General features: G+C 34.9%; 1 protein-coding gene across 3 annotated transcripts in view; it reads left to right on the forward strand.

Moving 5' to 3' along the window:
* LOC145678572 (telomerase protein component 1-like) overlaps nt 1–24,894 on the forward strand; it is a 556,234-nt gene that overhangs the window by 511,340 nt on the left and 20,000 nt on the right. For all 3 annotated transcript variants that reach the window (XM_081748879.1, XM_081748878.1, XM_081748880.1), the window contains exons 40-42: nt 3,042–3,146; nt 7,893–7,964; nt 16,036–16,195. In XM_081748879.1, the coding sequence (XP_081605005.1) occupies nt 3,042–3,146; nt 7,893–7,964; nt 16,036–16,195 (337 nt within the window). The remainder of the gene's footprint in view (nt 1–3,041; nt 3,147–7,892; nt 7,965–16,035; nt 16,196–24,894) is intronic.

Genomic DNA, 24,894 nt, shown 5'->3' on the forward strand with positions numbered 1-24,894 from the left:
CAAGCTCGAACCATTGAAAAGTTTGATTTGGGTTGGATTCTAGTAGATAAACCAGAGACTTTGAAATGGATATAGTGTGTAGACTATGACATCGCTTGTAAACAGTTTCTGCTGTTAAGCAGACTTCACAGACAAGGTTTTCCCGGCCCAGATCGACAGTAGGAAACCATTATCTGTCACATACTGGACATATTATCGACAACAGTCATACTTCTAACTTGCATGCTGTGTTCCCCTATAGATCGCGCTTCAGTTTCGTAAGATTCTGGTCATTAATTCGTTTGGCGAGAGTGAAGAACGCAATCTTTTTAACTACACGAAAGTATTCATAGGAAAGAGGATCTGTCACGATCTGATTCGGTAGTACCTCATATTTTCATTTTTCATTTTCATTGGTCGATACTATTTGTAATTTTTCCAAAATATCATACTGAATAGCATTAAGAGAAGGAGCCTTCGCAAAATGTTGTAACGAAAATCTGATAATTCATACTAACTAATATGATCTAGTTGAACTGTATTTTCATTAGCCAAGCACAGACACAGGGAAAATCCATCTCTACTTTTAACGTCTCCAACTGTAATTACATATTAAACAACGATTGTGTCTGCTTCCATATACAGATGATTATCAATTCAATGATAACAACTGGATTTGGAAACACGTTAGATTTCTGGGTTGGTAACATTCAGGCGGTGACCGCGGATCCGGGTTTTTCGTGGTGGTATTAGGGCAAACTCTATACATGAGAAACAGTAGAATGGCACTGTGCAGCGAACTGACAGACGATGATTATGTGCAATGGGCGACTTCTCTGATTTCCAAAGAGGGCAAATTGTTGGCTCTCGGATATGTGGTGCAAACGTGACGAAAGTGGCAGGTGTGTTCGGTGTGCTGCAAGGGACAATGTCCGCGGTGTTGATAGCCTATAAAACTCACGACAAAACCACATCAGCCAAGAGAAACAGTGGTCAGAAAAAAAAAAAAAAAACTTTAGGATCAGATCTCGCTGAGAATTAAAGGAGATTCCCAGAACCGTAGTACGACTGCGGTGCAAGTGATAAGGGGACTCGAGCAGCACTTCCCACAGCCTGTGTTGACAATCACAATTTGCCGCGAGTTACATGATATTTGCCGCGAGTTACATAGGGGTCGGGTTGCACGGACGAAAATACCAATAAGGGATCATCACGCTTTAACACAATCCAATCCATAGTGCTGTTAACATGCAAATGGACCGCTGATGATTGGAAATGTGTTCTGTGGTCGGATGAATCATCGTTCACCTTATTTCAAAGCACTGACTGTGTTTGTGTATAGGGGACGCCCAAAGAATCGTATGATCTGCTATGTCTCCACCCAACCGTGAAATGACGGCAGCTTTGTGATCTTACGAGCCGCGTTTTTCAATGGGTCCTGTGCTGATACTTACCGGTCGCAATTATGGTCCAGATTTTAGAGGACCGTTGCATCTTATAGCCCAGATGTTTCCAGGATATGACTCCATATTCCAGGCTGATTATGCACTATTCACACAGCTCGGGCTGTTGTGATATGGTTTGAGATATATCATGATAAAATTGAACACTTCCCCTTTCTCATCCAATCCCCGGACTTGGACATAATTGAACATCTGTGCTTCTTTTTGAGACACGAATTTTCGATCCTCTCTCACAGAACGAATAATGCATTGCTCACGGAATAGTATAATATTCCGTTTGCTGTCATTCACGATCTGTATGACTCCATTCCATTTCGCAGGCCGAAAAATGGTCCAACGTCATATTAATCTGGAAAGTTGCACTGGTTTCAGATGTTTTTACTAAATGAGTAATTCTCTTTATACAGTCTATTCCAATAAGACTGTAACCTCGTTTTTTTTTTTTTTTTTTTTCAGAAAAAAAATGAATGTACAATCCATTATATATTTGGAAAGTTATTGGACATTCATAAACAAAGTATAATAGAAAATTAACAAACATAGAGACACTTTGTCTAGCCTCTTAATCCAAGCTAATATTTTAACTCAAGTAGCTATTTTTGTGAAATCGAATACTTTTGAAGAAAATTCAAGTTTGTTTGTTTATCGCTTAATTTATGCTGAAAGTGCATAAACTTTTATTTTTATATGTACAAGATATTCCAAAACCTTTCCTTTCGCAACTCTTTTTTAATTACAAAAACGATAGATGTATAAAAAAACAACAATAAAGAGAAAAAGGATCATAAATTTTAGATTTCGTCATTGAAAAGCACACATTGTCTTCTTCCATTCCATGACTTCAATTGGTGTTTTAGTTGCCCAGATACGACAGTTGTGTCGATTGACCTTACCACATATGTGGGAACTCGCTTCTTCACAATAGATTTTCATTTTCAGATTGCTCTACAAATTCTGTACACCGTGCTCCTCGATTTGGATAATTTTCTTCATGAAGGGAGTGCAGTAATTGAATGTGATAAGGTGCTGTTATAAGTGTAGAATGCAAGACTCTTGAGATATTGTTTTGAGCAGCAGACTCGCAAACTGGCCTCCCTAATTAAGTTGATGTTCAATTTGGAACAACATACTAAAGATAACAGTTCGTAGTTTTGAGAGTCCGAAATTCTTTTATTCACTCTCTTCGTTGAGACGCTTTATATATAAAAAAGCCAGATATTTTTCCATCGCGATAACACTGAAAAAAAGCTGTTTCTTGCACATGATTGTTTATGTAGACATGATATGACATTCACTTTTAACGAATTCAAGGTTTGAAGCAATGGGAATTTTGGCTAATATTAGATTTTTACAGCTTCACGCGAAATGTACCAAATTACACACATTGTACAAAAATAGAAGGTTGTGATGATGTTTATAACATGTGTTCTATTCTACGTAGATGCTTGAACGACAGTTGTGAATTAGAATTTTCTTTATGATAAGGAAATTCCGAAGGTTTATATTTGTGATAATTTTTAATCACTTTTTGCTAAGTTCTTGAGATATTATTAAAAAAATAAATGTAATTTAACATTATATTTATTTTCCTTCTTACAGAGTTGACGATTGGGTGTTACACTTGATGACTATTCCCAGTGACAAGAATGTTCTGTGTATGATCACTGCAAATAGAGAAATATGGTGTCAAAGCATTAAAAAATTGTAAGTTTCTGTTTATTCTCTTATCGGTTTTGATTTAAAATTTTGTAAATAATTTGGATCATTTTGTGTTTGTGTTATTAAATCTGTGGATAGGTGAATGGTCAAAACATTTTGAAACTCCATTTGTAAGTACTTAATAATAATAATAATAATAATAATAATAATAAGCAGAAGAAGAAACAAACTTAGAAAGCGGAAAAGAAGGACAGAACTGCAAAATTTTGCAATATTATAAGCGTTTAACAGAAAAAAAAAACGTTGAAAGAAAAAGAATGAAATATTTCAGCTTAATGTCCCAGAATTGTGTCCTGTAGACACAGGGAGATGATGATTAAGGCAAGCGAACGATTGATGGAATGAGAAAGTGGGAGAAAACGGGAGTACCCCGAGAAAATCCACGGACACGATGTGTCCACCACAAACTTACTTGAACGGGGATCGAACCAGGGATCTCACGCAGCAGAGGTAAGCGCTCTACCACTGAGCTACCGTGTCCCCTGTTCAAAGAAGTGTCATATAGCAACAGATCATATTGAATCGAACAAAATAATGTATGTGAGTTAAAAAGCCATGCGTACTTTTCAAGAAAGTGGAGGGAAACCAGTTAATTTGTAAACCTAGAAATTAATGCTGTACGAGAACCATGTCACCTATTGATGGTGAAACTGAAATACGCGTTGCCTCAGTGGTAGATCGATCCAGCTCGCGCCAAGTAAACTTTGTGGTGGACAAACACCGTGTGCGTGGGTTTTCTCGAGGTTCTCCCATTTTCTTCCACTTTCTTCATTCCACCATTTCATTCATTTCTCATCATCACTGTCCCCTTTAGCCTAGCCGGCATAACCGTGGGTCGTAAAACTTAAAAAGATTATATTTGATTATGACACTTACAATACAACAATATATTATATGGTTAATGAGATATAACCTAAAATTATCATTAACTCTTAAAAGTTTAATGTATGCTTGACTATTATAAAATAGCGTCAGAAAGACATATGCCAATCAATATATCACATAGATCTGAACAAAATAACATGCTTGTGGGTCAATTCTCATGCGTGGTTAACGAGAAAATTTAGGAGAAAAAACTATTTTTGTGGTGTTAAAACCTATGTGGTTCTTTGCCAGTACTTATTAACGGTTTTAATTTTGCTGGAAGAAGTTATTTATTTGTGTAATGTATATATAGCAAAATGCACCGTTAAGAAGCAGATTTTGGCTGTATTGTTTGTTTTTTCCTTTCGGTGACATACGTGCTCCTTTACGCACATAGTATTTGTAAAGTTCTGTTAGAAATACAAGCTATTTTACGTAAACACAAGAAAGGGATTGTCGTAAAGGAAATTTTTCTTTGCTCTTCCTTCCATCAATTTTTGTTCATTTCTGATTGAAATGTGAATATATTGGTGCTTATCTATAGCAGGCTACATCACCTATTTATGAAAGCAGGATAATGCTTTGTATCGAAGATGAAAAATCTGAAATTATAGAAAAAGTTAGTAATTGGATGAAAGTACGGAAAACAAATTGGCAATCAGACACAAGGAACACAAAAGTTAAATAGAAACAGAAACATTGCATGTTCCAATTTTGAAATCTTTATTAATAATTTCGTTCTTACTTTGCGCTCTGAATAAAGTTGTAGCATAAATAATTAAGATTATTAGCGAAGATTTCAAAAATTGGAAAGTGACAGGTTTCTTCTTATCATAAGGGCCGTTCAGACACTTCTACAAAAGCAAAAGATATCTAAACAAAACTTTATTCACAACAATACCAAACGTGACACTACTTCTCTACATAATCATCACTGTTATTAAGGTGTTTATCATAATAAGACACAAGTTTTACCATGCCAATGTTATTCTCAACTGCTGCCAATGACTGAAGCCACGAAGTTACTCACAAAAAGTAAAGAACGACTGCGGATTACGCCCCGCGCAGACCTTCCACAATGGCGACTCGTGCTTGTCGGTTAGCTCCCTTCCTGCCTCACTTTCAGCCATCTCATTTTTGTTCGGTCACGATTGTTTCACTGGCAGTTGTTCGAATGACAGACACAGGTACAATACAGAATCCCGTCAAGTGTGAAATCTACATTGTTATTTTGTCCTTTGAATGCGAAAAATATTTTCCCTATAGAAAATTATAACCAAATCACACAAGTGTATGGTGAAAATACAATGAATGAGTCTTCTGTTTAAAAATGACGTACCATGTTCAACGAAGGAAGAACAAACACGAACATTGGAGCGGTCGGCGATCACTTGAAAGGACAAATTGAACAAACAATTCAGACGAATAGTCTCTTTACCATGGAAGTTTTACACGAAGTTTTCCCAGAAATTTTGAGGGGGGGAAAAGCACAAGAAAAAACGAATGTGAGTAGCTTTGGATTTCCTTAGCGGATGCAAGAAAGATGGTGACACATTTCTCATTTGTATTGTTACGAAAGATGAGATATGAGTTTCATGTGAAACACCTGAATCCAAAAGCCATCCCATGGAGTGGCATCACACCATTTTTCGTTCATAAAACATAGCCAAACTTGATTACTAGGAATGTGATCAGGAACTTAAAGAATCAATAACTTCATTGCTTCAGCCATTTGCTGAAGCATTTCACATTGAAAAACTTGTGTCTTGTTATGATACATGCCTCAATAAGAACGGTGATTATGTAGAAAACTAGTGTTGGTTTTAGTATTGTTGTGAATGAATTTTTGTTTTAATATGTTTTGTTTTTAAGATATACCCAATGATTTTTTTTTTTTTTTTTACTTTACTTTCTAAATGATCCTCGTAGAGACAGAGAGAGAGAGAGAGAGAGTGTGTGTGTGTGTGTGTGTGTGTGTGTGTGTGTGTGTGTGTGTGTGTGTAATGCAATTTACCTTGAGATAGAAAAGACGGATCATGAGATTAATGAATAGTTAGTATAGTTCTAATTAAATATCGGTTTCACTATTTGCAGTGCCTGTGTAGTGAAATCGAGGTTTACACTTCGATCATTCTTATTAGAAATTTTGTGTCTTTTAAAGTTCAGTACAAGGTGGTATTTTTCAGATATGCTATCCTCCGAATACCCAATACCTTCGGTGCATTTTATCATTCCATCTCTGTGAAAGACAAAGATTAGTTTGTTTTCTCCTAAATTCAAAAGTAGAGGATAGTTTAACCATCGATATTTCTTTTCTGAAACAAATATATTGCTTACTTTAATGAGAATCATTGCAACATTGAATCATTGCAAATATTTTATAGGTATGAATTTGTTTTTCGCAGAAAGTAGAAGAATATGTATTCATTTCACTAACGAAAAGGCTGTTGTTACGGAAACAGGTGAAAATAATGGATTCTGTTTAAAAAATTAATAGAGCCGAAAAAAACTAGGAAGAATATGGTATGCAAGTGAATGGTAAAGGTGTGATCAGAACGAAAGGAACTACAGAAGGCATATAAATAGAACATAACTTGTACTCTCTTAAAAGTATGTTTTTAGGTATGCTTTATTTCTGTTTTGTCCTCTGTTGTGTTCTGTGGTTTGTGGTAGTTTGTGATTTCTTCTACCATGCGTTTTCTTCTAGGTCTAGACCATCTACACCGGCGTGTTCTTTCTTCGAGGCTGTAAAAGAGCCACGAAGAATAGAAGATGCACCTTCTTCGTAAGTACGTGTTAGAGTCTGTGTTTACATAAACGTTCCATTACATTATATCAGGACAGAAATATTACAGCATTCTGAATATATATTCAAATTAAGCACAGAAAATCGTAATGAATTCTTAAGACATGTACAACAGGTTTATCGGTTTATGTCCGTCCGATTTTCAACGCTGCTGTCATATGTGTAATAGCACTAGAAACATGAAGCCGGTGTCATTAGTAGTGTGGTAGACAAAGCTTGCTGGACAAAGTGCCGTAGTATCGTGTTGTTCATAGTGAAATGCCCCCAAAAGTGAAATTTTATTACGAAGGGTACATCGTGGCTTAACTAATGATAGCATGACAGGACAAATACAAATGGCGCCCCATTCAGAAACATTTGCCAACCAAAAGGTTCCGTATAAGGGTACCAGCGAAAGTTTTGCCTGAGATGTTTAGTGAAATTCGTCGATTGGTATGGCAGGGCAATACACCACCCCAACGTGACATGTCCCAGAGATTAAATTTGTCACAATCCCTCCGCCTACACCACATAAGACAAACATAAGACAAATTGCCACAAACTGTACTCGGGGAGAAGGTGAAAATGAGAGATGGTTATCACATTGGATGAGACCTATATGTATCTCACACATGATGGTAATATTCGGGCAATTAAGACGTAACGTGACACCTCTGGCAAGGGAAGTATCTAGTTTTACCCCCAGTGTAGAGAAACGGGTATCCATGTTATCTCCCCACCCTTTTCTGCTCATCTGGACTCTAAAACAAGGTCTACAGCATTGCCTATATATATAAACGACAGGGACGAATTGAATGGAATTTCCATGCCTGTGCTCCAACGTAGTGTGTTGCAGTGGAAATTACAATGTCGGGCGCTAGCACATACTGCTAATGGTCCGATAGAACACAACCAGTGGAGGTATGACTTTTCGTATGGTTAGTACATCTTGAAAATCAATCGGATATAACCCGACCAACCTTCTGTACGCTTTTAAAATGTTTTAAGTGTATTGTTTCATTTCTGTTTTATCTTCCTTTATGTCGTATGGTTCGTTTTTCTTATCATGCATTTTCTTTCAGGCTTGGACAATCCACATTGTCGTACTCATTCTCTGAAGCACTTAAAGGTTTACCAAATAAGGAAAGAACACCGTAAGTATGTTTTGTGAAAACAAATGTTTTATTACATTATGTCAGAACAGAAATATAAATCTAATCTCTACTATCTAGGCATATCTAATTATGAATTCCAACTATGCGAAAGAAATAAGTAAAATCGTAAAACTGTGAGAAGCAGTTGAAAGTCTCGAGCCTGGAGGAAATCGTGCGACGTACAGATTTCTAAATGTTAGTCTTCAACACAATTCCTCATTAAAAGGCAAAATATTTGCTCCAGCGGAGGTGGTAGGAAATCGCTTTTATCCTATTGGAAAAGAATTTTTCAGATTGTGACCTTAAGAATTTCTTCACCGTTTCCATAAGGTCATATTGTCGTCAGCTGGATTTTTTTTTTTTTTTTTCAAATTGGGAAAAAGATGAAAGTCCGAAATGGCTAAATCTAAGAGTGGAGAGGGAACAAGGTGGCACTCCCAGTCATGGGTTGTTTTCATGGCAGCGCACAGGTGTGAGCGGGAGCGCTCGCCTTGCAAAAGAATGGTCTTGTGGTTATCATTCCTGACTTTTTTCGGATTTTCTCTGAGTCGTTTCACAAATTGGGGTCTTCGGAGATAATATTATGACTCTTTCAAAATGATAGTTTGACGTCAATCAATACCATACACCTGGGAACTGATGCAGTCACCTTTCCGGCTAAAAGCTTGACTTTGATCATTTTCGGAAAATAAGATTATGCATACTTCAATTGCTTACATTATTATTTTCTTTCAAACTGATAGTGGTAGACCCAGTTTTTGTGCATAGTAACAAATCGAAGAAGAAAATTGTCAACATCAGCTTTAAACAATTCCAAATTTATTACTGATATTGTGTGACGGATACACTTCTGCTCAAGAATCAGATGTTGAACCAATCAACAGAAACTTTTGAGAAGCCATTTCTTTTGTGATAGCTTGACCTTTTCGCTCCTGTGAAATACACAACAATTTGTTGCTGGATGTGTTGACAATCAGCGACCTTGTATAATCATAACCAGGACGAAGTCTACTCTCCTTGGTGGTTGAAGTTTATTTTCTCACTAACCTTGAGTTATCTTCAATTCCATTTCTGTTACGTTTGAATTCTTTTACCCAGTGTTTGACTGTCTCGTAAGAAAGGGCATTATTAGGTGAAGTATTAAGCATACCTTGATAGATTTCAGGTGGTGGTATCTTTTTCAGGTGAAGATATTTGATCATTGCAATACTGACATACAAATCCGAATAGTTTGGATTCTACTCTTTGAAGCAGTGTATTCCGTCTTATGTAGCCTAGGTGCCAGTGAGTATATGGTTCAATTGTTTGGGCTACCACTGAGGATGATAATACGTTAATAATAGTGGTACAGCTCGCGTGCCACGAGAAAACTCGATACAGAGTGGCGACGGGGTAAAGAACGACACGAAGGACAACTCTATTTTCAGAATCTGGGGATGAACAATGGTTTATGCTTGGCCTTTCCACGTGGTATCAAGGGTTGCCAGCATGGTGCAGTGAATTTACAGTACATTGACCTTCGAAAATTTGCCCGAGGAAATTACCAACCGGGTGCTGCAATCATATTTCAAATAATGAACTACAGTTTTTTTACGTAGAGTTTTTTTTTTAACGTAAATTAAAAATTATACATGACTGAAGTAAGTGAACATAGTAATCAAAACAAATTGTTGTTCAAAATTAATAATTCGGTACATCAAATTGTGTGCTACTGATTTCCAATTAATAATTCGGTACACCAAATTTGAAGAGAAGATTTTGAGAGAGACACCCTATTAGAAATGTAGTAGTTGTTGACTGTCGCAGAAAGTCATCAGTTCAACGTTTTACTGCTTGTAATGTGGCGGTTGCGGAATTGTTATTCTAGTTTGTGTTTTATTTGTTCGTATTTTTATTATTGCTGTTGTTAATTGTTGATTAGTTGTTATTGTTGAGATGTATATGGATGGATGGATGGATGGATGGATGGATAGACGTACGAACTAACTTAGGCTTCCACAACCTGTTTGATAGGAAGACTTAAGAAAGCCTTTCCGATCACAAAAATTCGACCAAAGCCTACAGGTCCTGCGCTTCGTAATACCTGCGGGCTCCTCTGGCCTAGGGCCCTTGGCGATTGCCAAGTAGACAACGTGGCCAGTCCGGCACTGCTTAGAGCTCTAAAGATGATTGGACTTTAATAGTCAATTTCATTCAAGGATTTTGAATGTGCAATCAGACTGTATTTATTAATTGAATGAAGCTTTCCAATTTTTTAAACAACAACATTATGTTGAACATTTCGTGGAAGCTTGTTGCTTATGTAACTGTAAATAAAGTCTGTGTTAACAAAATTTGCAAAGCTTATGCTACTGTAAATACTTATAACTCTTCGATTTATAATATTTTGAGATAGAAGTGCAAGAGTGAAGTTGAGAAAAGAAGTCAACTGCGTATTAACTTTGCTGCTGAATAACACGGCCATCGAAATAATTTCGACACCTTGTAACTGTCCAACCAGTTTCGTTTATTATATGAAGATAAAGTAAAAATGACATGAACTCTCGTTTTTATTTTACTTTAATAGCTGGGAAAAATGGAAGGGTAATGTAATCAGGCTTTTGGTGGAGAACAGCTTACACTATGAGGACTGATCATACATTATGGTCTGGGCACCTATCAATTGCATCAAATTTAAGCCCCAGTAATGACTCAGATTCCACTTTAATAGTAAGTTATGTCCTTCGTAATCACGGTATTGCATAAGGACGAAAACATAAAGATTTAATATATAAATTTTACAATAATAGATAATTTAATTCACAAGTTGGTCTACCCATCTTCATAATTTAGAATTTCTCGTTGTCTAATGGTTAAAAGGAATATTTAATAAAATGTCTATATCCATTGTAACAGAAGTCCCTCCAGAAGCTTGAACAGATTTTATAAAAATCAATATTGCGACACAAATATACTTGATCACAGTTCCTATATTTCAATAAACCACTTCAATCGCTTTCTAAACAAAGAACTCATCCTTCAAATCTCGACACTGACATTTCATTCGCTTATTTCGTTCTTCAGCTTGCAACACTGAAAGAAATATTTTCCCAATTTTGTTATTTGACCTTTATTTCCACTGTTATGGTGGTGATTTGTAGGCTTTTAAATAAACTTCATGCAATTACTCTATTCCGTAACAAAAATGCTCACCAAAATAGAACTGATACATTCTCTTATTTTTATACTTTTTTACTTTTCCCGCTAGATGCAACTCCACGCGCACATTCATGGATAACTGAAAAACTTAGATGTTAATCGGCAACTAACTAACATGGCAACCAATTAGAACATTGGCAGGCGAAGCAAACGTGAATACCGTACAATTTATGATCCCCGTTACCAACAGCCAGTGGTTTCCTCTAAAGAGTTGCATATAAAGCAAGGTAGAGTAGAGAGCTCACACAAAGTTGTCATTGGCTGTATCTTATTACGTATTCACGTTTGCGTAAAGTTGTCTGAAATTTGTACCATTAAAAGAAGAAACTAAACTATGCAGTTATTAATCTGAATTAGTTTATACATATTATAATAATTTCCTCTCACAATGTTCTAAGGCTACCACCGGTAGACTCGGTAGTCCACAATATACACACTGCTCGGTACTGGAAAGAGACTGTAAACCTCGGTTAACCAACCGAGAGTCGAATAATTAAATAGTCCTTATTTTCTTTATCTTAAACACTACAGGGAGAAAGAGGTAGTTTGGGAAGGAGTGAATAGTCTCTGTAACTGAAAGTAATCAATCGGATAAGAGTTTTCTTCTTAAATCACGTAAAGTATCAAATAAGCTGTTGCTTGAATATTCAATAGAAATATAACGAATAATTTCTTTCATACTAACTATTCCAATAATAGTACTTAATTCCTTGTGTGTTTGTGTTTTTTGTATTTGAAGTGCAAGTGAAAAAATAATATATTTTTTTAACGACAATAACTAGTCAAAACTAGAAACAAATGTTAAAATTTTCAGAAGCTACTTTTCTATAATAAATTTAGAAATGATGAGTTAAAATGTAGTTTCTAGTTTGTTTCTATCGTTTTTGGCAAATATCAAATATTGCAGATTTGTGAACGGAGACGCTTTTACAGGTATTAGTTAAGCGTATGTTAAATCTATGATATGCGTGAAAATGGCTGACAAGAGAAGACTGTGCCCAGTGATATATATATATATAAAATCTTATGTGGAAAAAAAAATTACTTTGGTATACTCATGAAAGTAAATAAATTAAGGAATTAGGCATGAAATCATACGCAAAAAGCTTGACTGATGCAAGGTGTTACTAAAAATATACAAAATACCAGTAAATTGCTAGCGACTTGATATTAACATTGATTTTTAATATCTTCCTTTGCAATCGAGAAGAACGTGTGTATGTGTATATATACTATATTAAAAATATAAAATATAGTATAGTTATGTTCTTTCCGATTGCAAAGAAACGTGTTAATAGCAAGTCAAGTTAGCAATTTACTGGTATTTTGTATATTATTTGTAACGCCTTCCATTAGGCGGTCTTTTTGCGTGTGAATTCATGCCTAATTCCTTAATTTGAGATCATAATTTATTTCACTTTCGTGAGTGTACCGAAGTCGTCATTTTTTCCACGTAGGATGACAGACTTGAAGTGAAAGAAGATACAAGTTTGTTCATTTATATATAAATAGTGTCAGAACATTTTCTTTTACCGCATAGTATTTATGATGTGTTTTTTTCGAATAATACAGGTGTTTACCATCCACAACATCGTGCTCAAATGCTTTACAGAAAGGACAAGTGCATATTCCGTAAGCATAATTTAGTTTTCGTGTGAGGATTCACTTACATTGTACTGTGTATTATCAAACAGAAATACGGTGAAATCTGTCTATGTTGGCCACCATCGGTTCCATTAAAAGTTAGCTAACTTACAGAAAATAAGTGTATTTCAGAAAAACTATTATAAATTCTAATCTATGCGTTCCTAATCCTGTAACTAATTATTTCACATATGGTTTATATTCTATAAATTATATAATAAACATGATTTCGACAATATAAAAACGTTGCCTGCAATGAAGATCTCAATGTGTGATATTCGCACACAGTGATTTAAATGTGATTTCAATATGGTTATTATCTAGAGAACGCTAGGGCTCATTCTTTATTGATAGTTTCATTTTTCCGCCTATGACAATAGATACAGATAAGATTGTCAGTGTAAGGAAGTACACAAAACATCCATGCTGTCTTACCTCTCTAACTAGCGAAGTATCAAAAAGCCCATGGTTGCAGATTTACGGATAGCTACTGTCACTCTGTTAATGACCGATGTCCGACAAGGGCTTGTGCGTTATCTTTTTTCCTTCTTTTGACATTATAAGATGAACCGATTAGTCAATTCTATAAATATCCTTCAAGTTCTCCAGAAGCTAAAGGCTTCCAACATGTAATGAAAACAATAGACATCAATAGCTCAATAAATCCATCTGGGCTAGACTGCTAAATGTTTTCCAATATAGAATAGCTTCATACCCTCTCCGACAACAGACATAAAAAGCAAAAAGAATATTCTGTCTCCAACTACTTGATTTTTGAAGTTGTTTTCAATGGACAAGTTTCTCCCTTGGGTTCATTGACTCTTCAAAATTATCAAGAGTAAAAGATATTCCTCTTGGTTATCTAAGAAATGAAGATGGTCATGTACACTGTCAAATATTCAGTTGTCCACCATACAAAGGTGAAATTAATACCAAAAGCATAGGAATAACGTTACTTCAACATGACCAACTTACAGAGTAACAAGCAATGCGTCTTATGGAAAAGTACAGGTTATACTAAACTCATGCCAAGCAACGCAGGTGTCAAACTTAGAAGGTGGCTAAGTTAACAGTTTTACTTGATTCACAGCATCTTGCAGGTGCACCTTGTGGCTTCTTGTTGTTTTTGTATTTTTATTATTATTATTTGCATTCATTTGTGTGTGATTCTTAGTATATAATTAATTAGATCTGATAGTAGTAGTAGAAGGGTTAAATAAATTCACGAATTTTATTTAACTATATTATCGATGTATAATCTAAACATACATTTCATGTTTTATTTTAATGAAATTTCTTTTCTTAAGATTTGACTAGTTAGTTGTCTAAAAGAGAAAGTTTGAGACCTGTTTTAAGGCTTCCCCCCCTTAAAAAAAGTGTCCAGAGTCTTCTAATAGGCCTAGTGTGGACACTTGTTTGAGGTCTAAGTTGAATAATAGGATTAGGAATGTATTTTCTCAAAGTTTTAGTTTTATACAGTTCCTACCAGCAAGAATACTGCAAAGTGGAACTTACTTGTTAGTTTGAATCGTCAGATGAGCGATTAACAGTTCCTGCCTGCTCAACTGAGACGAAGTGGAACCATTTAATATCTAGTTTGAAATGGAGGTCAATTTATAATGGTTTTACTGATTTTGTTACGCAGATTTTATAATGAGAATCGGCGGGAACCTAATAATGATAGATTCCTTTCCCGTTTTGTTGATCCATAGATTCCTTTCGCGTTTTGCTGATCCAACCTGCATTCTAAATGGGAAGATTGCGAACTTCATAGGGAGATATGAGTATGAAGTGTTTGAACCTTTCAAGTTTAACCATATCCTGTAGTTAAGAAACAAACACCAGGAATAAAGCTAAATTTCTCTTGATTGATAGAGGAGTACTTTTACTCCTATCATCCTTTTCCTTTAAAATTAATTTTCTTTAGCTAACAATCCTTTTTAATACAGGCCTATCAAAAGAGTAGAGAATTTCAGACATGTCTAAGATTAAGAGAAATTTCTTCCCTTATAATTTAATGAGCTAGAACGGGCTAGTAAAGTGCTCTGGTCAAGTCACGAGTGATCCACAGTCCCTACTTATTAGAAAAACAAATAATGCAATATATAATTTATACAATTTTAATTGACTTTTTATATACGAGATTGTTGCTTGCCTAAAGGTGTTTGTAGGAAGGTAATACACTGAATGAAGTGTATAGATGTCTGTATGGTTTTAATCAAGGATTGAATATTACTCTATATACTGAAAAATTTTAAAACCAACAATCAAACTGAGAAAAGAATCATTCTTTTGTAAGTATGTATATCCTTTCAATTTTTTCAAGGATTATATTTGCCATAGCATTGTATCGTACCCGTTACCCTAGGTTAGTGATAAAATTGAGCTCTCAACATCTCGAGGGGGCCTGAAAGAGTAGTTGCCTTCTTTATTCACTTTTATTAATAAAACAAAGAGAAGAAAGAAGAGTCGCAGAAAGTATTGATATTACATATACATATAATATAATCTACTAGTAGGGATAGGAAAGAATAGACGGTAGACTCCCAAAACGGAACCACGAATGGTCATTCCCTTTCTCATAAAATTCTTCTTTCCCTTTTCTCATGGGATCAATAATGGTTGTACGTATTCCTTATTTTACGGACTTCACGAAGTATAACCAGCAAGAATATCCTCCATTCCGCCGAAATAACGTGCCTCGTATGTAGATATCTAACAAATAGTTGATTTTTCCTAATCAAGGATATTCCGTTACATTTGAAAATATTGGTTACAAAATAACCACTTCAGGTAATACAAAATGGCTATGTATTAGTAATTTCGGAAATTTACTTAATGCATCTTAAAACTTACGATTTTCCGAAAATTTTGTTTAAATATGTATATTTATTTTAAGGAAAAATAAATCGTATAGCTTGAACAATTTTGATGCCACTTTTAGTAACCTTCTTAATATATTAAACACCCACTTAATTACTTAAGTTATATTTTATTACTATATATACATTAAAGTTGCTGTATATATTTATTCATTATTTTATTTATTTATTTTGAATGTTCGTAAATACAAATTAATGTGAAAAGTTCCATCTTCTTAACAACTTGAACACAATTAAAAGAACAATAGTAAATTCAATTTAAGAAGACAAAGTTCTATGTAAGAGGGGAAAAAAAAGTTTATAAAACTTCGTTACTGCAATCCAGTAAATATAATTGTTTATTGTAGCTGGTGGAAAGAGAAGCAGCAACACGTCCGGACAGAATCGAAAGAAACTTGGGTTTCTAGTATGACTGTATTGCACTGTGATGAAGAAGATGTTCTGTTAATTGGACTTCACTCAGGGGAGATAGTTTGGATTGGAAATGAACGAAATAACACCAAGAAGGTATTTATTTTATTTTATTTATTTATTGACTTTTGAAATTAATTTCGGAAATATTGATTATTCGTCAAATTTATCTGATTCCGGTTTCACCAATGAAATCGATAATCTAAATAAAACTATATAAATGATTTTGATAACTTAATTGATATTGTCACGAATTGGGGTTATTTTTAATTGTTCTTTACCATGTTAGGATTTCATGACCTCAGTAACATAACTCAAATTTTACTACCGTTAATATTTTAAGATACCTGTAATACAGCTTCAGATTTTATGTTCAGCTTGACAAAATAACTCATACTTACCCATAAATTCAATGAACTGGTCTATTTGAGTAAAATATTTCTTTTTTACGTAACTTCAGAAGAGAAAATTTAATGCATACCTTTTAAACTAATGGTCGTCATGGTTTATAGAAACAATAAGGATTTAATGGTGCCTTTTCAACCTAACTCTCCTGACAGCAAACATAATCCTCGTTATATCACAATATTGTGAGCGGTGATAATATGCAATGAGAAAAAGCCAAAAGGCTACTACTCACCGAAAAAAAAAAAAAAAGTTGCAGAATTTTCTTCCACATGCAACAGGTAGCGCTTTCGGAATATGCTACTTCTTTCATGTTTTTAAATCCTTTTTGAGTCTTTAACAGGCCGAAGAAGGAAGTAGCATCTTCCGAAAGCGCTACCTGTTACATGTAGAAGAAAATTCTGCAACCTATTTTTTTGCGGTGAGTAGTAGCCTGTTTTGCTTTTTTTCATAATCCTCGTTAGTCTGCATAAAAAACCTGAATGCAAATCTTTTTGTCTGTTACGAAGTTAAACGTCAAACCCAAACCATTCCATCTGATTGTAAACGAAGAACTTTTTTTTTTTTTTTTATTACATGAAAAAGCAACAAAGTAACATTACAGTTGCTTATAATCATTGGTATTTAAATTGTATATTTAAATGGGATACAATATTTAAATAGAATGCAATGCAATTTAATTAGAATGACTTACATATTTAAATCATATTTATAATATTAACGTAAACTATAGGAAAAATATATATGTTGGTTGATTTGAAGTTTAGCGTTTTTTAGCATCACGTTCATCATCGAGGTTATATGAGATTGTATGGATTTACAGCATAACATGAGATTCGAACGACATGAGTTCCCATCGGAAGTAATTAAATCCAAGTTTTCCGCGCCAAATGCGTGTACTATCTATCTATCTATCTATCTATCTATCTATCTATATATATATATATATATATATATATATATATATATATACGAGGGTCTTTTAACTCGAAGTGGCAACATAGCTGTGAAATGGAATGTAGTGAATCGCTCACCCCAAGAAGCTTACAGTCCTTCGATGTAGTCTTCGCCAGCCTGTTGAACCCTTTGCCAGATATCTGGTAACCGTTGAATACCTGTCAAAGCCCCACTGTGTGACAGGGTATTGACAGTGCGCCCTGAGGCACGAAAAATGTTGGGAATGTCCCTGAAACGTTTCCCCCTGATAGGTTCTTTCATTTTTGGGAAAAAATCAAAATCGCAAGGGCCCATATTCGGGGAGTATGACGGGTGCTCCAGTACCTCCCACCCCCATCGTCGTAACAGAGTCTGTACTGGATTGGCTGTATAGCATCTGGTACTGTCGTGTAGGAGAATTGGTCCAGACTCCAGGGGGTGTGGACGTTTGCGCCGCAATGCTGGTCGCAAATGGTGAATCCGGTATGAAGCATAGTATGCAGCATTGATGGTACTTGATGTGACAAGATAATGCCTTCGTGGTCGTATGATATTATCATCATCACCTTCGCGTTTGCTGGCTCTTTCCTAAGCTTTTTCGGTCGTGGAGATTCCGGGTGGCGCCATTCACTCGACTGACGTTTCAATTCAGGCTCGTAGGATCTTCCCTATGTTTCGTCACTTGCAATAATGCGGTGCAAAAAGTTGTCACCTTCCTCATTGTAACGTTGAAGGTGTAGGCGTGCACATTCCCACCTATGCCACTTTTAAACCTCGGTCAAAGCATGGGGTACCCATCTGGTTGCGATTTTCCGCATGCCAATATTTAGTGTTAGCATGCGGAACTCTGATCCAGAAGAAATGTTCAGCTCCTGCGCAATTCACTACAAATCCAGCGCCGATCACCGCCAAGCAGTGTCCATAGTCCTGCAAGATGAATTTCGTCCGTAGCCGTTTGCATATACCCTCCACCGTGCATTTTGTCTGTTGACTGTTGTCCCGCCCGAAATGCTGCAACCCATCTCGCCGCTGTCCGATACGGTAGAGCAGCTTCACCACAGGCCTTTATTAATCCTCTGTAAATCGTTCTAACATTGCGCTCTCGTGCCAACTGGAATTTCATAAACACACGCTATTCTGCACGCGTGAACATTGCGTTAGGGCGGTATTTCACACAACAATCACTTTAGCAATATCTACTCGCCACACACCGTAATATGGGACCGCAGTAGCGTTGAACTGACTCGTACACATCTACGGAACATATTACGTTTGTCATTTGTCTTCTGCCCACATGACACTCCGATCGTAGCAGTGTTGCCAGTTCGAGTTAAATGACCCTCGTATATATATATATATATATATATATATATATATATATATATATATATATATATATATATATATATATAATATCGCTGAGGTGACTGCAACCCGACAGGAGTTATCAGGGTTTGTGCACTGGATGATAGTTAGTGTTAGCCGAATGGAGCATGCGATTTGGAATAGTCGTCCGGACATTGAACTTGCCTCGCTCCACAGTGTCAAGGGTGGACCGTAAGTAAAGTATTGGAGGTAATTTGACCCATCAGGGACAACGCAGTGCTGGATAACTGCACCCGGTGACGTCACAGTAGACTCGTTCGGGAAAACAAACAAATAACAGTTTGTGAACTGACAGCATAAATCAATACAGAGCGTTCCAGCAACTTGTCTCAGAGGTTAGTACAGCGCAATTCAATCTCCATGGGATATCGCAGCCGCAGATTGACATGAGTGCCTTTACTAACTACTGACTATCGGCAGTGGAGGCTCACGTGGACTCGGGAACACGTCCTTAGATGAGTGGCAACGTGCAGTGAAATTAGATGAGTCCCGTTTCCATTTGGTACGTGCGGATAGTGGGATTCTGGTATTGCGTAGGTCCCATGAGACCATGAACCGAAGTTATCGGTAAATACTTTCCAAGCTTCTGGCGGCTTCGTAATGGTTGAAGACATATTTACATGGAATGGTTTGGGGCGTTTGGCCCTCTTAAACCAGACATGGACCAGCCACCACAATGTTCGGCTGGTTGGTGATCATCTCTATCCCGTTATAGACTACGTGTACCCTACCAACATTGAAAGTTTTCAGGCTACAATAGTGCGCGATTGGTTTGAGGAACTTTCTGACCACGTCCAACGCATAATTTGGCCTCCTAGTTCACCGGCCGTGAACTTTATTGAGCACATGTGGGGTATCATCGAACGGGCTATTTGTGGCCATGATCCTCCATCTGCAACAACCACCAAATTATGAACGTCAATCGAGGCTGCATGGCAACACATTTCTCCAGCAAACTGCTGCGACTTGTCGCATCTGTGCTACGTCAAGTTGTTGCACTTTTTCTTGCTCGAAGAGTTCCGACACGTTATTAGAGGTATGTCATGACTTTTGGAATTTCAGTATATATATATATATAATATGAGAGAGAGAGAGATAGAGACTTAATATTTTTACATGTCTTTGGTATTAATCCAAATCATTAATGTAAGATATTCGTTAATTCTTTTTTAAATAATAATTTTAAAGAAATAGCCTTGAAAGTAAGAAAATCTGGCGAAAAAAAATACTGTAATAAGCATACTCACCATCTTATTGGTTACTCCACTAAAATGTATGTTGTTGTTACCTATATTGAGCAGTTTTCTTTATGGTTATTATTATTTTTCTGGCTGAAAACACAATGTTCTTCCTTATTTTGAACTAAATTAAGGAATATGAGCTCTAATAAGAAGAAGAATTAAGATAATATAAGAAAGCTGACGTATGGTGTCCGCGAAAATTATAAAACTTTTTAGTACTCATCGTAATCCCTGCAAAGAAATTTCGCAATAACACCACTTTTCAGAACGTAGATTATCTACAATATCCGCTATGTATAAAGTTTTATATATATGTGAACGGTTTGAATACAAAAGAAAAGCTATTTGTAGATGAAATAAACTGCTGTAACTGTGATTTTTATTGCATAACTGAAACGTGGTTAAAAGAAACAAACCAACATTTTGTACAGCTCTCAAAAAATTATAATGTTCTAGGAAAAGATAGAAACTTGACATTAGTAAATAAAACAAAGGGTGGAGGCTGTATTGTCATAATAAAAAACGAATACTCCAGTATGAAGAAATGAATCCTCCAAATGAAATACTCGATGTTATTATAATTAAAGTTTTAATTCCTGAAAATAAATCATTATTATTGTGCCTGCACTACTTCCCACCAGATTTACCATTGACGAATTTTACTAATTATTGTGACTGGCTATGTACGTTTTTACTCACAAAAAACTATAATTTTATAATTTTAGGTAATTTTAACGTAGGTGAAATAGATTGGGCTACCGGAAATATAAATATAAGTAATTATTACATTAAGAAAAAAGCTGAAAAAATAGTTGAACTAAGTAATGTTCTCCAGTTAAATCAATTGAATAGATCATATGACCCTTTTAAGAAGGATGGAGTATTAGACCTACTGTTAACCAATATGGAAAATAATTCAATAATATTTGAAATTCCACCGTTAACTAAAGTGGATCATTTCCATCTACCTTTTCAATTTGAATGGAAAATAACAAAAAAATGATGTTAATAACTTTATATACACCTAGAAAATCAGAATTTATGATTTTAAAAATGCTGATTTTCTAGGTGTATATAATGGAATTAAGGAAATGCATCGGATAGATACAAAGAGTAGTGATATTAATGAATTGACCAATATATTGTATAACAATATATATGATGTACTAGATAATTGTGTACCTAAGAAACTAATTAGCAATAGGCCTAAATACAAGATGACCCCTGAATGAACAAGAAACTGAAATCATTAATTAATAAGAAAACCAAATATTTTGTAAAAGCAAAACAAACAAACAAAAAATAATACATGGTATCAAAGATAATCCGATTTACGGAAAATTGTCAAAAAGAAATACTTTGAGGCGAGAAAATCATATTATATGAGCCTAGAACAGTGGTGTCCAATTATAATGAGCCTGAGGGCCATAACCGTCTTTGCTAACAAGGTGAAGGGCCGCAGCTAATAATAATAATAATAATAATAATAATAATAATAATAATAATAATAATAATAATAATAATACTTATTATTATTATTATTATTATTATTATTATTATACTACAAAAGAAAAATATAAAAATGTATTTGAAATATTACATTCAATGTGATAAATGAGGATGACTAGGAGAGTTTACAAGGGCTGGGATATCTACATCCAATCCTGTTGTTGCGAGCCGCAGAAGATGTAAAAGAGAAGAATCTCCAAGGCAGCTTCTGAAGCGGTTCTTCACAATTTTCATGGTGAATTGGTATGGTTGGTTTGGTTTGGTTAATTGAAGTAATCGTTCTTTCAGCAACGATGCCTTGCCTATAGCTACATTACTGACTCCAGTGTTGCCTTGGATGTCCGGGCCTTTTTGTTGTACAAAGCGCTAAATGGATGCCTTATTTCGAAAGAAGTGTGGAAACATTAAAAGAATGAACATAAATGAAAATATTATCAGTAATAAGAATCGTATGTTGTGAGAGCTTTGTGGGCTGCAGAAAATGGTTTGGCGGGCCGCATGCGGCCCGCGGGCCGCCATTTGGACAACTCTGGTCTAGAAAATAGTATTGTCAATAACAATGTTTTTCTGGAAAATATTTAAAAATTCTAATGGCAAGCAAATACCAACTAAAATGAAACATAATGACAAATCAGTCATAGAATCAAATGATATTGTGGAATTATTTAAAGATGTTTTTAGTGAAAATTTTAATTTAGAATTAGGACATTACGCAGATAGTCAGGTTATGAATTCTCCATCGCTCATTAGCAACCGTGACGTTATAGATATACCGAATATCACTGAGTCTGATGTAATTCAAGCAATTAAAGTTAAAGCGAGCACAGCTCCTGGTCCTGACAATATCCACTATTATATAATTAAAGCCTGTAGTACCGAATTATCAACTGCTTTAAAAAATATATGAAAAATGGTGATTGAGAAATCCCTGAGAAATGGTGAGTTTCCTTCAATGTGGAAATAAGTATACATTGTACCAGTACACAAAGCAGGTGATCGTAGAATTATAAAAAATATATAGGCCAATAGCACTAGTCAATGCATTTTGCAAGGTTTTTGAAATTATAATACACAAACATTTATATTTTAATGTAAAAAACAAATTAAGTGAATTTCAGCATGGATTTTGCAAAGGGAAATCGATTGTAACAAATCTTGTACATTTTACTGATTTACACATTTAGGTCTTAAGAATAGATTACAAGTAAACACTATATATATAATTTTCCATATTTATTAATTTTTCCATATTTATTAATGATCTGCCTGAGAAAATTAAATACTCAAATATTTTGTTGTATGCCGATGATTTAAAATTATTTAGAATAGTAAATAGTGAGTATGATAACTACTTACTACAGGAAGATCTAGATACTGTTAGTACATGGTGTAAAAATAACTTATTGAAAATAAATTGTGAAAAAACTAAATATTATCATATACTAACAAAACTCAATACTACGTGAGCAAATATGTAATTAATGGAGTACCATTGCGTAAAGCCAAACAGATTAAAGATTTGGGTATAATGTTTGACAGAAATATGAAATTTATCTATCATATAAATGATATAACCCAAGGGACGAGAAGAATAATAGGGTTTATTTTCAGACAATGGTCTGAGTTTAAAAATGCCAGTTCGGATGTATATTTATACAAGATGCTTGCAAGATCAAGATTAGAGTTTGGTGTAGTTATTTGGAATAGTATAGGTACAACATTGGCAACAAAATTGAGTCAGTACAAAAATGTTTTATTAGGTTAGGTGCCATAAAATGAATAGAAATTACTACTCACATAATTATGAATACTGGAATTAATTTTGGGGATTGCAGGCATTGAGCGACAGGAGAAAATTTATTGGAAGAGATTTTATTAAGAAACTAGTAGACAGTGGATATTATAGTGAATATTGCTTGCATAATATAGGTATAAGGGTACCAATGTATAACACGAGAAATAGATTAACATTATAGTTCCTTTGAATCCGAAATCTGTAAGATTGACAAGTTCTTTTAATTTAGTTTAATTTATTTTTATCAGTGTAGAAGCATGAATTTTAGAGCTTGACAAATATTATTTTTAGTATTTATGACGATGTATCTATTTTGAGACTAAAAATATTTGGTATTAATTTGACAAGGAATTATTAATCTGATACATTTTATTTAATCAATACTATTTCATTTTATCCTTATGTTTTATTGTTTTTGTATGTAGCTTACGTTGTATGCAATATGTGTTAATCGTGTCTGATAAAGTGCTGTATTTTTGCCGTTAGGCAGTTCATGGCACAGAAATAAACATTAATATATATATATATATATATATATATATATATATATAACATCAAAATAAGGCGAAAATGCTATATGATAGTATACCATCCGGGGCCTGCTAAGGGGAATCAAAATTTTCACTATGTTGCAACGTTGCAGATTAACTTGGAACCATTAGCGTTGCTTTACGAATCCATCAACCAGTTACATCGACTGTTACACTAATAAGTGTTGCTAGTGTCAATGTCTATCGACTTTTAAGTGCAATCTGGAAAGAATCGATGTAACTATTTGATGGATTGGTATATCTTATTTGTGGTTCTTTATCTGCCACGTTGTCACATAGTGCAATTCGCATCTCCAAACGAGGACCTGAAAGGTATACAATTATATATAATATTGTACGAATAGAATTATTTAATAAATCGTGTACCACCTAAATGAAATGAAATGAAATGAAATTTTAACATCCCACAATTATGCCCACTCTTTAGGCTAAAGGAAATTAATGAAAGTCAATGATTCTGAAATTAATTCTTTTCTGCTCTCCCACCAGGAATCGAACTCGGGACCATGAGCACAAAAGAGTGCATTCGCTAGCCAGTAGACAAGTGAGGAGGGCTGCGAAACCACCTAGTCTAAAAGAAGCATACTTATGCACTGAGAAGAAACCAACAGTGAATGTGTTCTTAATCTAAATTGAATATACTGATAATGACGTATGCTGTGGTGACATTGAAAATAATATTGTTGAAAATTTATTCACATTGCGTGTTTAAAACATACAAAGAGTGAGAGAGTTTCCAGAAACCGATACCTCCCCCTATCCTTGGCGGCATATGCTTTTTTTAAAAGAAAGAGAGAAGGGGGAGGAGAAAGTGGTTGTTGTACTAGCTTATTCTCCCTAAAATGTATTTAAAAATCTAAGTGAACTGCATGTTAGATCGTAAAACTTTCAGGCAATTGTTCGTACATAAATCACATTGATGAACCCAGATGTTATAAATCTGTAACACACATATATCGTTCAGTGGTAGAG

This window comes from Thermobia domestica, chromosome 2, assembly GCF_964235325.1.
Source record: "Thermobia domestica chromosome 2, izTheDome1.hap1.1, whole genome shotgun sequence".
Taxonomy (NCBI): domain Eukaryota; kingdom Metazoa; phylum Arthropoda; class Insecta; order Zygentoma; family Lepismatidae; genus Thermobia; species Thermobia domestica.